This window comes from Drosophila subobscura, chromosome O (genome assembly GCF_008121235.1).
Source record: "Drosophila subobscura isolate 14011-0131.10 chromosome O, UCBerk_Dsub_1.0, whole genome shotgun sequence".
In the NCBI taxonomy this organism is placed as follows: domain Eukaryota; kingdom Metazoa; phylum Arthropoda; class Insecta; order Diptera; family Drosophilidae; genus Drosophila; species Drosophila subobscura.
Window position 1 is genome coordinate 19,966,275 of NC_048533.1, and position 13,112 is coordinate 19,979,386.

At 48.4% G+C, this 13,112-nt stretch overlaps 5 protein-coding genes across 8 annotated transcripts; 3 read left to right on the forward strand and 2 right to left on the reverse strand.

Moving 5' to 3' along the window:
* Window positions 1–370: 370 nt before the first annotated feature.
* Window positions 371–5,862, forward strand: LOC117897133 (katanin p60 ATPase-containing subunit A1). 4 transcript variants are annotated; one of them, XM_034805803.1, is made up of 5 exons: window positions 371–559; window positions 3,799–4,076; window positions 4,133–4,782; window positions 4,858–5,332; window positions 5,392–5,862. In XM_034805803.1, exons 1-5 carry the CDS (start codon window positions 441–443, stop codon window positions 5,715–5,717), a joined length of 1,848 nt encoding a protein of 615 aa, XP_034661694.1. In that variant the 5' UTR covers window positions 371–440; the 3' UTR covers window positions 5,718–5,862. The 4 variants fall into 4 exon arrangements, with proteins under 4 accessions (XP_034661694.1, XP_034661695.1, XP_034661692.1 ...); XM_034805804.1 differs by having other exon boundaries at window positions 372–559; window positions 4,145–4,782; XM_034805801.1 differs by lacking the exon at window positions 371–559 and adding an exon at window positions 1,954–2,308.
* Window positions 5,863–6,012: 150 nt separating this feature from the next.
* On the reverse strand, window positions 6,013–7,705 carry LOC117897137 (histone acetyltransferase type B catalytic subunit). Its single transcript, XM_034805808.1, has 3 exons — window positions 7,409–7,705; window positions 6,850–7,351; window positions 6,013–6,792 (listed from the first exon to the last, which is right to left on the reverse strand). Exons 1-3 carry the CDS (start codon window positions 7,473–7,475, stop codon window positions 6,147–6,149), a joined length of 1,215 nt encoding a protein of 404 aa, XP_034661699.1. The 5' UTR covers window positions 7,476–7,705; the 3' UTR covers window positions 6,013–6,146.
* Window positions 7,706–8,158: 453 nt separating this feature from the next.
* LOC117897136 (26S proteasome non-ATPase regulatory subunit 12) lies at window positions 8,159–10,204 on the forward strand. Its single transcript, XM_034805806.1, has 4 exons — window positions 8,159–8,333; window positions 8,420–9,468; window positions 9,526–9,682; window positions 9,752–10,204. Exons 2-4 carry the CDS (start codon window positions 8,426–8,428, stop codon window positions 10,052–10,054), a joined length of 1,503 nt encoding a protein of 500 aa, XP_034661697.1. The 5' UTR covers window positions 8,159–8,333; window positions 8,420–8,425; the 3' UTR covers window positions 10,055–10,204.
* Window positions 10,205–10,576: 372 nt separating this feature from the next.
* Window positions 10,577–12,067, forward strand: LOC117897492 (histone PARylation factor 1-like). Its single transcript, XM_034806383.1, has one exon. The coding sequence runs from the start codon at window positions 10,647–10,649 to the stop codon at window positions 11,970–11,972; it is 1,326 nt and encodes a 441-aa protein (XP_034662274.1). The 5' UTR covers window positions 10,577–10,646; the 3' UTR covers window positions 11,973–12,067.
* LOC117897494 lies at window positions 11,980–12,942 on the reverse strand. The gene is made up of 3 exons (XM_034806384.1): window positions 12,782–12,942; window positions 12,294–12,721; window positions 11,980–12,232 (listed from the first exon to the last, which is right to left on the reverse strand). The coding sequence occupies exons 1-3, from the start codon at window positions 12,880–12,882 to the stop codon at window positions 12,057–12,059; spliced, it is 705 nt and encodes a 234-aa protein (XP_034662275.1). The 5' UTR covers window positions 12,883–12,942; the 3' UTR covers window positions 11,980–12,056.
* Window positions 12,943–13,112: the final 170 nt, after the last annotated feature.

The window sequence follows — 13,112 nt, forward strand, 5'->3', positions numbered from 1 at the left end:
GGCCACAACAGACCGACGCTTTAGTGACCATTTGTGCATTGATGCGAGTGGAGGACAGCCGCCACAGCAACAGCCTCGTAATCGTCCTCGTCGCGGCTGCTGTCGAAAATTGCGCAATTTGCCACGCCACGCCGTGAAGAGACTCTGAGAGAGGAAAAGAGCAAGAAGAGAGGAAAAGCTATGAGAAAATTGTGCAAGAGAGGGCCGTCAGAGCTGCTCTGCAGCATCCATCCACAGCATCCACTCGCTCGCTCTCAAATTCCTTATTATTCGTTATTCGGCTGTTGGCTGTGAGAAGAGCATATAGAAAATTTTCCAACACACCACACACCATTTTGGATCAAAGTAAACAAGGACATATTTGGTTTATTTTCTTTTTATAAATTGTGTCGAAATTTCCAAATTGTTCAAGTTAAGAAATATTGAAGCGCAGACCCAAGATGCGAGGCGAGGAGACGACCTACAGGCGGACTACGCGCGAGAAGATTGTGCTGCGTGGAAACACGACCATCCGGACCGTGGACTGCACGTCCTACCTGCCCGCGATGACTCCCACTAGGTAAGCGAGCAGGGGGGACGACACCAAGGATGTGGGAGCCCTGAGACGGGCGTGCCGGTGCACTCCAACGTGCCTTGACTGGGCTTGGGTTGCGAGTGTGGGGGCTCCGTCCCGCGGACGCTTGAGTGCGTATGTTCTGGCATCGATTTTTATCTCGTCTGCAGCTGATTTCGCCTGCTTCTGCAGATTGTTATGAGTATGTGTCCGTAGCGACCTTCGGTGTCGCTTTGCTCAAACTCTCAGCACCGTTGACGGAGCACTTCAGCAGCGCTCGAATGTATGCTACATTTTTGTTGGTTCTCTGAATGTGAATTCTCTGAGACGAAAACCCGGCATGCAAGCCAGCCATTAAATTACACTGCCGGCAAATTATTAAGAAATCGTTCCCACTTGAGTGGATAAAAACACACTCACACAACACACACACAAACACAACACACTTCAAGTGTGTGGCGCCTCGCTTCCACAGAAATCGATGGAATCTCCAGCTAGGCCCTAGCGTGCATTGACCACTGGCCGCCAGCCCAGGCGTTGAGTAATACAAACAACAAAAAACATGGGACCCCATCACATCGAATATTAAATGTTCTTTTAGTTTGTTTTTAAAGCAACTAAAGTGCAAGCCAAGGCAAGGCTTCCACGCACATTAATTAATTTAGTCCTCAAAATGTGAGAATCCATTATTTGGCCTCTATTGAGTATTATAAAGTGTAAATTAATACATTTTAGTATAAGTATTGAACCTATTTACGGTTCGCCTTTTATAGGAAAATGCCCATGTGGTAGAAAGCTGAAAAAATAACGTTTTGGCAATATTTTGATGGCATAAAATTCAATTTGAAAATGAATGTTGAAGCGAGAGGGAACTCTACTAAAATTCTATCAAAACTATTCGAAAAACAGCTCAAAATCATTGTAAGGAAACCAAAAAAAAAGCGGACTTAGAGCCCATCAATTCGATCTAATCTATGTTGTGCAGCCTGCTTTCCTCTAAGTTATTATACCCTCTCCATGGGCATACATTCATATATGTATACCTTATGTATGATTGTACCCGCCCCCAAGCAGCGGACCAAGCAGGCAATACTTCCTTTAACCTCAATTCGAATTCACACACAAGGCACACACACACACACACACACAGCAGCGTCGTCGCCGTTGGTCCTCTTTGTTGTGGACGCGTCGTCCAGTGCCAGTTCCGTGGTCAGTTGGTGTACAACCCTTGAGTCGTCAGGTGAACGCTGCCTCGGCTCGCGACGCTTATACTTGTTGTTGGTGCCTTCGGTGCGGGTTTTCCCGGCTCAGAAAATACTGTCAGGGATAGCATTTGTATCAATCGTTTTGTTTCACGTGCGTGCGAGTGTGTTTTTAAATTTAAAGTGAGGTCTATGCTATCTGTTCGAGCTGCGACATGTTCAACACGAGTACCCAGCAGTGGTTCGGCATGGGTCAGACCACAACTGCTCCCGCCGGCGGAGTTGCTCAGCTGTTGAACAACAATCCCAGAGGTGCTCCGTCGAATCATTATCACCAGCAGCAGCCACAGCCACAGCAGCAGCAGCAGCATCAACAGCATCCTTTTATGCGGCAGCGTTCGCTGACCAGCTCCAACCCAGCGCTTGAGCGCACTGCCCTGGCCCTTCGTCCACATTCGCCACCCAATCTGCAGGTGGAGTACGAGGTGGCCGTGCCATTTGTCTCTGCCTACAGACACACACCATACCATTCGCTATGGGATCTGCATCAGTGGTAAGGAGGAAGAAACCATCAAACCACATGCCTGACACTCTACTAAAAGATTTCACAGATTAGTTCCCTAAAGTTAGATGAAAATGTAGCATCAAAATGTAGTTTACTTTATGTTTAAACTTATATTTAGTACATGTGGATTCCATTCGGATTTCCAGCTATTTTCAGGAACATCAGGGTAATGCCCCACCCGAATCTATCCATCAGTTTTCCTTGAGGCTTCCTTCCTAACATATTTTGCCAGTCATAATTGCCATTGCTGGCTGTAATTTGCATAGGCCAAAGCCTTCTTGTTTTTGCCCTGGCATATGGCAATTTCTGTGCTAGGAATTAGCATAAACACCTCTGGTGACACGAATCTTAAACTAAGACTAGACTCTGGCCTGGCCACTTCCACAATGGAAAGCGCCAGCCCCTTGGTTGGGTTATTTTCCATGCCCGTAATCGGCCTTGTAACAGTTTGCCAGCCAAGTGCACAATATTTGTACTTAGGCATGGGATTGGATTACCTAAATAGGACACAAGTAAACGCAGATCAATCAGGTTCCCAGATGACCCACTTAGTTGCTGCTAATCAGTGGAGCGCTGCCCGTTCCCACTTGCGCCCGGAAATCGTAGGCGAGCGCAGAGGAAACATTAACCCAAATTTGAACGGGTACAACGGGCACAATAAATATGAAACGGATGTGATGTGGAGGAGGCAGAAGGCACAGCAATGCTGCTGCCAACTCAATTAGCCCTTGCGAGGCATACAACAAATACTTATGGTGTACTTCCCAGATGGTAGCTCCACAGAGCTGCGCTACAAAGTTTGTTTTTACCACCGGATGACGCATGCAAATGGCAGCCCCAAATGCGAATAAAAAAGTTAACAATTGTCGCCGGCACGTCAATAACCTGTGTGGAGAGCCAACAAGTTTATTGAACCCTCCGGCTAACAGCTAACGGCTGAGTGTTCTGCAATGGCCCCTTAGGTTCCCCACGGTCCCCACACGAACTCGTCGCTTCCTAGAAATTCCTGAGCATTGTCTGTGAATGTGAGGGGGGGTAAAGGGCTAGCTAATATTAGACAGGCTGACTGGCCAGACACGAGGAATATATGTATGAATGTACATATGTGTGTACACATGTACAGGACACGCAAAGGACTTTGCCGGCAGCACTAGTGTCCGCGCTGCTGATAAGCAAACGACCTTTGCGACACGGCCAAGTTGAATGGCAAGAGGCCCAGGATCAAGCAGCAAACTTGTGGATTATAAACCAAAAACTAAATGGTGGTTCCCCTTTTCCCTCAAGAGCAATGCAAAGCGAGGGCTGAGAGTTCTGTTCGGTTCTGTTGTGGCCTGGCACTCGGCCCAGTCTGTCTGTTAGTCTTGAAGCGTTTAAAACCCTCAAAATGGGCAGAGCTTTGGGTGTACGAAGAAATATGTTTTATATATGCATTGGCAGAGGGATATTTCAGTCAACTTTTACCAAACTCCTTCTTGCAGCTCATCCACACCACCCACAAGTCTGTCGCACATGGCCCGCATGATGGACACCTTGATACTGGACTCGCTGTCGCCATTCGGCTTCACCAAGATCACAGCCACCAGCCGACCCTCACGCAACTCCAATGCGAGTGTAAAGAAGACGACAGTGGAGAGCGGACATGCGCCGGCAGCCGAGCGCCAGCACAGGCCGATCAATAATTTGGGAGCCAACGCGCCGGCAGGGCTGGGCATCGGCGAACCCGCTCCATTGCGCAGCAAGCGGCTGCCCACGCAAGGTGAGTGCTCCAAAGGAGGGGGAGGGAAATATCCTTACCTCATTGATAAAACCCAGTCTCCGCCGCAGAAGTCGCACCCCAGCCGCGGTGCAACCAGTCGTCGATGCCTTTCCCCTCCCAGCAGCAGGACAACCGCTGGGTCTCATCGCTGCGACGCCGCGACCCCGAGCTTCAGCCCACATTGCCTTCCATCAACAGCAATGCGAACAGCAACAGCCAGAGCCAGAACCTCAGTCAGAGCCACCACGGCAGTGCCGGGAATGTGGGAGTGGGCTTGGCGGGCAGTGGGCCCGCAGGCGGCTCCAGTGTGGGAGCCATGAGGTTTGGCCGCCCAGGGAGAGTTTCCGCAATGACTGCGGCCGTGCGCAAGAGTCGATCCGTGGAGCGGCTGCGGGCACGCAAACAGAGCATTAATGCACAGATGACGCTCAAGCACAAGCCGATGAAGAAGAACTCGCTGGACGAGAACTCCAACTCCGACGATCAGGATGCCACCACATCTCTGGAGGACAACTCTCAGGCACAATCAATCTCCACCACGCACAACACGCCCAAGTGCTCACCGAAGACCAAGGCCAAGCACTTCTCGCCACTGGGCTACGAAGGCCGCTTGGTGGACACTCTGGAGAAGGACATACTGCAGCGGCATCCCTGCATTAAGTGGACTCACGTGGCTGGCCTAAACGAGGCCAAGACCATTTTGCAGGTGGGTTCTTTGCTTCTTTGTTTCCTCCCCTTTTGGCCAATCACTGAAGAGCGACCGTTTGGCGTTCAATTGCAGGAGGCGGTGGTGCTTCCCGTCATCATGCCGGAGTTCTTCAAGGGAATTCGAAGACCCTGGCGGGGCGTACTGATGGTGGGTCCGCCGGGCACTGGCAAGACCATGCTGGCCAAGGCAGTGGCCACAGAGTGCGGCACCACCTTCTTCAACGTGTCCTCCTCCACGCTCACCTCCAAGTACCGCGGGGAGAGCGAGAAGCTGGTGCGTCTGCTCTTCGAAATGGCGCGATTCCATGCGCCGAGCACGATTTTCATTGACGAAATCGATGCACTGTGCGCCTCGCGGGGCAGCGACTCGGAGCACGAGGCCAGCAGGCGCTTCAAGGCGGAGCTGCTCATACAAATGGATGGCCTCAATGCGAGCATGCAGGAGGAGAAGGTCATCATGGTGTTGGCAGCCACAAATCACCCCTGGGACATCGACGAGGCCTTCAGGAGACGCTTCGAGAAGCGGATTTATATTCCGCTGCCGAATGGTAAGTTGTGCCTGGTGGATGGTGGAGCCATGCAAATCTAATGTGACTCCTTTTGACAGAGGAAACACGCTCGGCACTGCTCAAGCTGTGCCTGAAGGATGTCTGCCTTTCCCCAAGCCTGAACACGGCCATGATCGGGGAGGAGCTGCAAGGGTACTCCGGCTCGGACATAAGCAACGTGTGCCGCGACGCATCCATGATGGCCATGCGTCGACTCATTACGGGTCGAACTCCCGAGGAGATTAAGCAGATACGCCGCGAAGATGTGGATCTGCCAATCACGCTGCAAGACTTCCAGGACGCGCGACAGCGCACCAAGAAGTCCGTCTCTGCCGACGATGTGGCGCGCTTCGAGAAGTGGATGGAGGAGTACGGGTCCTGCTAGTTGTACGGGTTGCTGCTACAGCACTCTTCCTCTCCATCTCCATCTCTCTGAACAGATTGTATTCCCCTACCCTGCCCCCATGCGTACTTCCAACGTAGCCCGACCTACAATTGAAATAATTTCTTATAATTGATTCTGTATAAACAATATGCGGCGTTAGCTATGTATCTACAATTATTTTATATACGCTTAATTGCTCAAGGGTGCCCACGCTCAGCTCCCAGCACGCACCCTCTATGCGCACACGGATCTCCGATCTCTGATACACAAATATGCATACATAAAGGACAACATAATGAATGTAATTTTTAATATTTATTCGACAGAATCCTACAGAAGGCTTATAGCAAAACAAAATGTATTTTGTAATCAACTTATTTAGAACGAAAAAATAAATTACTCGACACCCACTGGATCCATTTCCACCGCTTAAGCATTCAGCTTGGCAATGGTGCTCTTATAGTCCTTCTCGACCACGGCATACTCTTCCTGCAGCTGCTCCATGCGCTGCTTCATGTTGGGCAATTGGGCTCGCATCATTTCGGTGTCCATCTTGTGGCGTTCCATTTTCTTGAGATCCTTCAGCTGCTTGTAGTAGACTGCATTCAGGCGCTTCTTCACCTCCAGACGATAGTTCCTGTACTCCTTGTCATCGTTCACATTGGTATAGTACAAGCGCAGCAGCTCGTATACCTTACGCACCTGGCGCGGATTTAGTTTGAGCGTCTCGCGAGCCTCCCTCACCATTTCCTTGCTGAATCCATTGACGATCTCGGCGCGGGAAAACGACTTTAACTCCTTGCAGAAGCGCGCATCCACAAAGTTGCGCAGCCGCTGAAAGTCCTCCGACGGATCCTCGACAGTGATGTCCACCACGTTCTTCTGCGACTGGTAGTACTTGTATATGGTCTCGACTAGATGGGTGGCCAGACCGAGCTTCTGGAACGGTGGCAATATCATCATTTGGCTAATCCTTGGCCGCTTGTTCTGCGGATAGGCATAGTACTCGTACACGGTGGTGTACCCAGCTGTGGCATACTGATACTGTCCATCGCCGTTCTTATACTTTTCATAGCTGCAAAACAAATCGTTTACAGCAGACCATAATGTATAATTGTTTCCTTATTTTTACCAAACAAAGTAGCACCATTGGGCGTCATCGGTGTCTATGTAGGAGGCAGCGTCCACGAACCACAGGATGAAGGTTTGCAGGCGCGCAAAGAATTTCAAAAATGATTGAACTTTGTAGTCGCACTGATAAATCTCGAATAGCCGCTCACTGCCGTCATCGGAGGACCGTGTGTATTCGCCGATCTTCTCGCCGAAGGGCTGGAACTTGTCCGCCTTGTCCAGCGTCTTCAGGAACTCCTCCAGGTTGATGAAGTAGCAGCCATCTGGCAAACTCTGCGCAATGGTGGCGACCACATCGTCCGCATTCATTTCACCACCAGACACTTCGTTGACACGACTCCCATACTCCACGCCCAAGTAAATGTGCAACGGACCCGCCGTATACAAGACGCGCACGTGCAAGTCTTGATAACCGAAAATGGTCTCAGTCTCGCCAAATATCTGATGGGCCATTACGGGGTGGAAAATCAAAGCGTCGTTGTTGATGTCCGCCTTGTCGCGTACTAGAACCAGACGCATTGCAGTGCCAGATTAGGTGAGTCGTAGACTATAAAACTTACTCAACTTGAAGTCCACGACCTCGAGGGCGTCCAGCAAGTACTCCTGGTATTCTTGGATTTGAGCCATTTTTGCTCTTTTCTCTGGTCTGCTTTTGGCAAGTCTTAGATTGAGGAGCAAAATGTGATTATAATTGTACCGTCGGAAAAGCAAACGCTTTCGGGTCTATAGAGTAGTTAGTGCAGTTAATTTAAGCGCAGTAACTTTCTGTGCAAGCCTATCAATTCAATTGTTTTGTTAATTGTTTATTGGCACAATTTACGCGGCTAAACAAATGACCGAAGCCGAAAGCAGTGTTGGAAAATTCGCGAAATAGATGTTGCAAAACTTACCAATCGCCTGCGAGCTCGCTTTTTCATTATGTGCTGAAATTTAGTTAGTTTCTCGTATTTTATAAAGCTTTGACATATTGTGTTATGAATTTGGATAGAGCATGACGTTTTTCCATTTCATTTGATTTATATTTTTTAAATTCATAGTCTCCTGCAAACACTGCGCAGCACTGGAAACTTCGCACAGCATATTTTCCCGCACTATTTACAGATAGATAGTTACATGAAAAATAGCCACAGACCATACAGTTAATTATACTGTATAACTGCAATAACTTAGCCCAAGTGTATATAAGCTATTGTTGCTTAGGATTCGGTACGCTTGCGGTATATTTGGAAAATGAGAAATTATGTTCCGGTATATTTCTGAGGGCTAGAATGTATATTTTATAGATAACTCCGCGGTCACACTGAATTGTAAGAATTTGTGCAGTGAAAAATATTTTTATATTTCATAAATTATTAAACTAATCACAAAAAGCGGCGCTTGTGTTATAAACAACTTAAACTGTACACCAACTCGTTGGATTACTTGCATTTCGCCCATTGCAAACTACCTTGATCTTATCTTTGCGGAATAACAGCGGTAAAAGCGGTAAGTAACAAAAATGCCTTGTCATAGCGCTGTCATACCGCCTCGGAAATGGCTTTGAATGTTTGATTTGATTGAATTGTTTTTAGTGCATAATGGACACTTACTTGTTCGATGGGGGCCGCATCACTAAGATGGAGGTGGACTATGAGCCTGCCTGTAATGAGAAAATTCCACTGGCAAAGGAGCTGGCCAAAAAGAATCCCGACGCCTTCCACGAAGCCATCGAGATGATGCTGCAACTGGAGAAACAGACGCGACTTGGCGCTGACATGGTGTCTTGCTCGCGCGTCCTTGTCGCAATTTGCCAGATATGCTTCGATGCGTCCAACTGGAATGCCCTAAATGAGTACGTGACCCTTCTGGTGCGTAGACGCTCCCAGCTCAAGCAGGCTGTCGTGAAGATGATTCAGGAGTGCTGCACGTATGTGGACAAGACGCCCAACAAGGAGACCAAGCTCAAGCTGATAGATACTCTGCGCTCGGTCACTGAGGGCAAGATCTACGTGGAAATAGAGCGTGCTCGACTCACCAAAACCTTGGCCGACATCAAGGAGGCCGATGGCGATGTCGCAGCGGCAGCGACTGTCATGGAAGAGCTGCAGGTGGAGACGTACGGCTCCATGGACAAGCGGGAGAAGGTTGAGCTAATTTTGGAGCAAATGCGCCTCTGTCTGCTGAAGGAGGACAACGTGTCGACCCAAATCATAGCCAAGAAGATCAGCATTAAGTTCTTTGACGATCCGGCTCAGCATGATCTCAAGCTCAAGTTCTACAACCTGATGATCCAACTGAATCGCGATACATCTTTTCTCAATACTTCGCGTCACTACCAGGCTATTGCAGAGCCGTCACGTAAAAAAGCAGCCATCACGCCAGTGGACTCCGCCACGGACGATAAGAAGAAACTTGATGATGAGAAGAAAAAGAAGGACGAGGATGAAAAGGACAAGAAATCGGAGGCCGCAGCAGAGCCGGAAGTCGAGGTCGAACTGACTGAAGCACAGAAAAAAGAGCTGACGGAAAAACTGGTCTGTGCTGTAATCTATTGTGCCCTGGCCCCCTACGACAACGAACAAAGCGACATGATGGCTCACTTGTCCAAAAACAAGAAACTGGAGGATGTTCCCGCCTACAAGTAGGAAATGGAAAACTAGATTAGTCGCAGATTATAGATGTTTAATGTTTGTTTTAGGGAAATTCTGCGCCTCTTCATGTCGAAGGAGCTGATTAACTTTGATACATTTAACGCCGACTTTGGTTTGGTATTGGCCGAGAATGACATGTTCAAGGATGCCACCAAGCATGGAAAGAAGTGCATTGCCGAGCTCAAGGATCGTCTGATAGAGCATGTAAGCTGATAAATGTATAAGGAGGGAAGAGGCTGCATCATTTCGTTACATTTTATATATTCATTTCAGAATATTCGCATTATTGCCATGTACTACTCCCGGCTGCACTTAGCGCGCATGAGTGAGCTGCTGAATCTACCCGCCAGCCGCTGTGAGGAATATCTCTCTAAGCTGGCCAACACCGACACAATTCGCGTGAAAATCGATCGCCCCGCAGGTATTATCTATTTCACCACGAAGAAGAGCGCCTCCGATATCCTGAACAATTGGGCCACCGATGTCAATCAGCTGATGTCCCTGGTGAACAAAACATGCCACCTGATCAACAAGGAGGAGTGCGTCTACTCGGTCATGTGTGCTGTCGAGGATTAGCTGCATATTCCATCATCAGAATGTGTTTTATTATACCCTGCCCATATATACCTGTAGCTCTACTAACAATCCAACCATCAACATTTCTTCGATGTTTTCGCAGTTTGTATTCATTGAATGAACTACAATATTAAAACCAAATCAAACAAATCCCCTGAATCAAAATCGACTTTCTTATTGCTTGTTGCATAGAGAAACAGGGTGCCCATTTCCGGTATAAAATAAACTTTGCGGGATATTAATACCACGAAATGTCGTTCAATGTATATTTACGGTAAAAGGTATCTAAAGTGACATCCTCATGTTTTTTTAAGTTTCCCTCTGGTGGAATTAATATTATTTGCAAAATAAAGCTCTTAGCCCACAGACAATTGATTCATAAATCGGATAAAATTATAGTTTTAGTGCTGCGAGTCCTAACTAGCTGCAAAAATTAAACAGAATATCAAAATAGAGGAAAATTATTTAACACACGGTATATTGACGGTATATTTTTGTTTTGTCTTATTGTATTATTGGTCACACTGATAGTGAAGATTGTTATTTTGTTTACAACAAATTGTTAAATTGTATTATTATTTTAAACAGAAAAATGCCCAAGGAGGACTGCAAATACGGGGAAAAGTGCTATCAACGCAATGAGGCCCATCTGGCCAAGTACAACCATCCTGACAAAACAGATGTCAGGCATGAGGACAAAGCAGTAAAACTGGCGCCAAAAAGAAATGCTTCTTGCGCCGAGGAAAAGGGGAGCGAGCCCAAGCCCAACACAAGCAATTCCAGTGCAGACAGCCAGAACATGGAGAGTCATGGGGAAGCCAAGGGCACCTACGAGTCGGAGACGGCCGTGCTGCACAGGGAGGCCATGAGCAACATATCTGGAAAAAATTACATGGAAATCATGGAGAAGCGCATTCGATTTTCCGTGCAGCACGAGTATGATACCCTGTGCGAGTCCAATGAGTTCATCAGGCACAAATTCCTTGTCGAAATGCCGCCGGACTTCTACGAATTCTGGAAGTTCATCAATACCCTCGTAGACGACACCTCGAAGTCCAATCGCTCCGCCGTGGAGCACCTCGAGACTGCGTTTCAGCTGCAGCTGGTGGGCCCGTTCGAGTTTCTGTCGGGCACATTTCATCAGGCCAAGATGGGCGAGCCCGGGGATTACCTCAGGCATTGGCGTTTCTACTATGATCCACCCGAGTTCCAGACGGTTTTTGTGCGGCGAGGCACTGGCGTGCACTACGGCTATTGGCGGGACGTGCCGCAGGACAAGGAGAACCTGTTGATTGCCCGCAACGACATGGCGAGTGGCTGCGAGTTTCAGTTTGTGTCCGGAAACATATTCGATGCTTTCCTCTACTACCTGGAACACGACTTTGTGAGCACGCCTTTCACTGCCAGCAAAGTGACAGCCACCAAGAAAGCAGTGCAAAAGTATTTGGCTGAAAACTCACTGGAGCTGGCCCAGCTGGATCGATTGCAGCGAGAGCGGAACAAAAGCGTCGTGGCCAAGGCCTTCCACCGAGCTGGCATCGTGGTCCCCTTCGATCGCAAGACGCAGCTGGGCTATCGCCCGCTCTCTGTTAGCGACGCCGAGCTCAAGAAAATGTTGGCGCTTTTTGAGCGCAAGGATCTCGGAGATGGCCTTGCCAAGCAGGCTGTGCTGGAGAAGCTACAGCCAGTGGCCAACGCTGCCATTATCGCTGTGGACGAAAGCGATTTTGGCACTGCCCTGGAACTGGGCATCGACTTGTTCTGCAGCGGCCACAAAGAACTGCACATGCTTGCCTCATCACTGATCGTGCCGGCCTATTCAATGCTCAAGCGTCCTCAGTTCATTGCCATCGCCAAGGCACACATGGAGAGCCGCAGTCGCGACGTGAACTTGAGCATGTTTGATGTATTGAAATAAGTCATGGCCATCATTGTATATTGATTATTGTGAAATGTTACTACCCAAACCGCTTGAAAAATAAAAATCTACACCACAATTGGATTACATGTAAAGGTAGGAGCTCTCCTTGCGCGCCGGAACGTAGCTGGGGCTGCACGACACGAAACCTTTGAGCAGCTTGAGCACTGGCTGGGCAGCCGTCGAGTCCAGTGGCAGCTTGTCAGTGTAGACTGCAAACGAGCTGACGGGCAGGTCAGCCTGGTTTCGCCAGCTGGCAACTGCAATGAACACAAGAGTTTAGGAATCTACTAAAGCGATTCGCTTCCTCATAGTACTTACTGCCCGCCGCCACGCCGGCTATAAAGTTGGGTGCCTCGAGCTCAATTATATCCTTCTCGTTCACCCCCACACCACGCACAATGGCTATATCGTCACTATATTTTTGAATTTCCTCACTCTTAAAGTCGACCTTTGGCTTCAGCGTGATGGTCACAACTTTCTTGGCCAACTTGGCGTAGGGTAAGAGCAGCTCTGTGACCTCCCCACTGCTCGTGAGATCATCTTCGAGAATCGCCAGTAGCTGCTTTGATGCCGGATTCCAGTGCAGGGAAGATGTCTTAGGGGGAATGCCGCATATACGTGTCGTGCCATTCAGCAGCACCGAGCTGCCAAAGTGTGTTACACTAGGACCCTCGATGACAACCAGAATCTCGCTCTGCAGGGCGGCTACGTCCGGGCCAGATTCCCCGTCGAACTTCAACTGCAACCTGTTTTGGGGAAACAAAATTCGTAAGTTCATGTAAATATATCAGAACAGAAACGCTCACTTCTCGGCCTGGCCGACGTTTTCGAATTCGTCCTCCTCGCAATCATCCCAAAAGGCGCGCGACGAGGGTATATTAACTTCTCCGAATCCAGGACAGCTCATTTTGTATGTTTGTGTATTATTGAAATTAAAACAATTTTGTGCTGAATTTCTTCAAGTCACTTTGAAATTAATCGAGTATTTGAACGAGTAGTCGAGAAAAGCTCGATACGAGGGCTGCAAACGCATCGATAGTTTCCAATAGAAATTAAACAAAATTCGAGATCATTTTAAAAAGGTTAATTCACTGGCCAGGGTGACTTATTACGGCCTATTATATACTCTTGGGGATA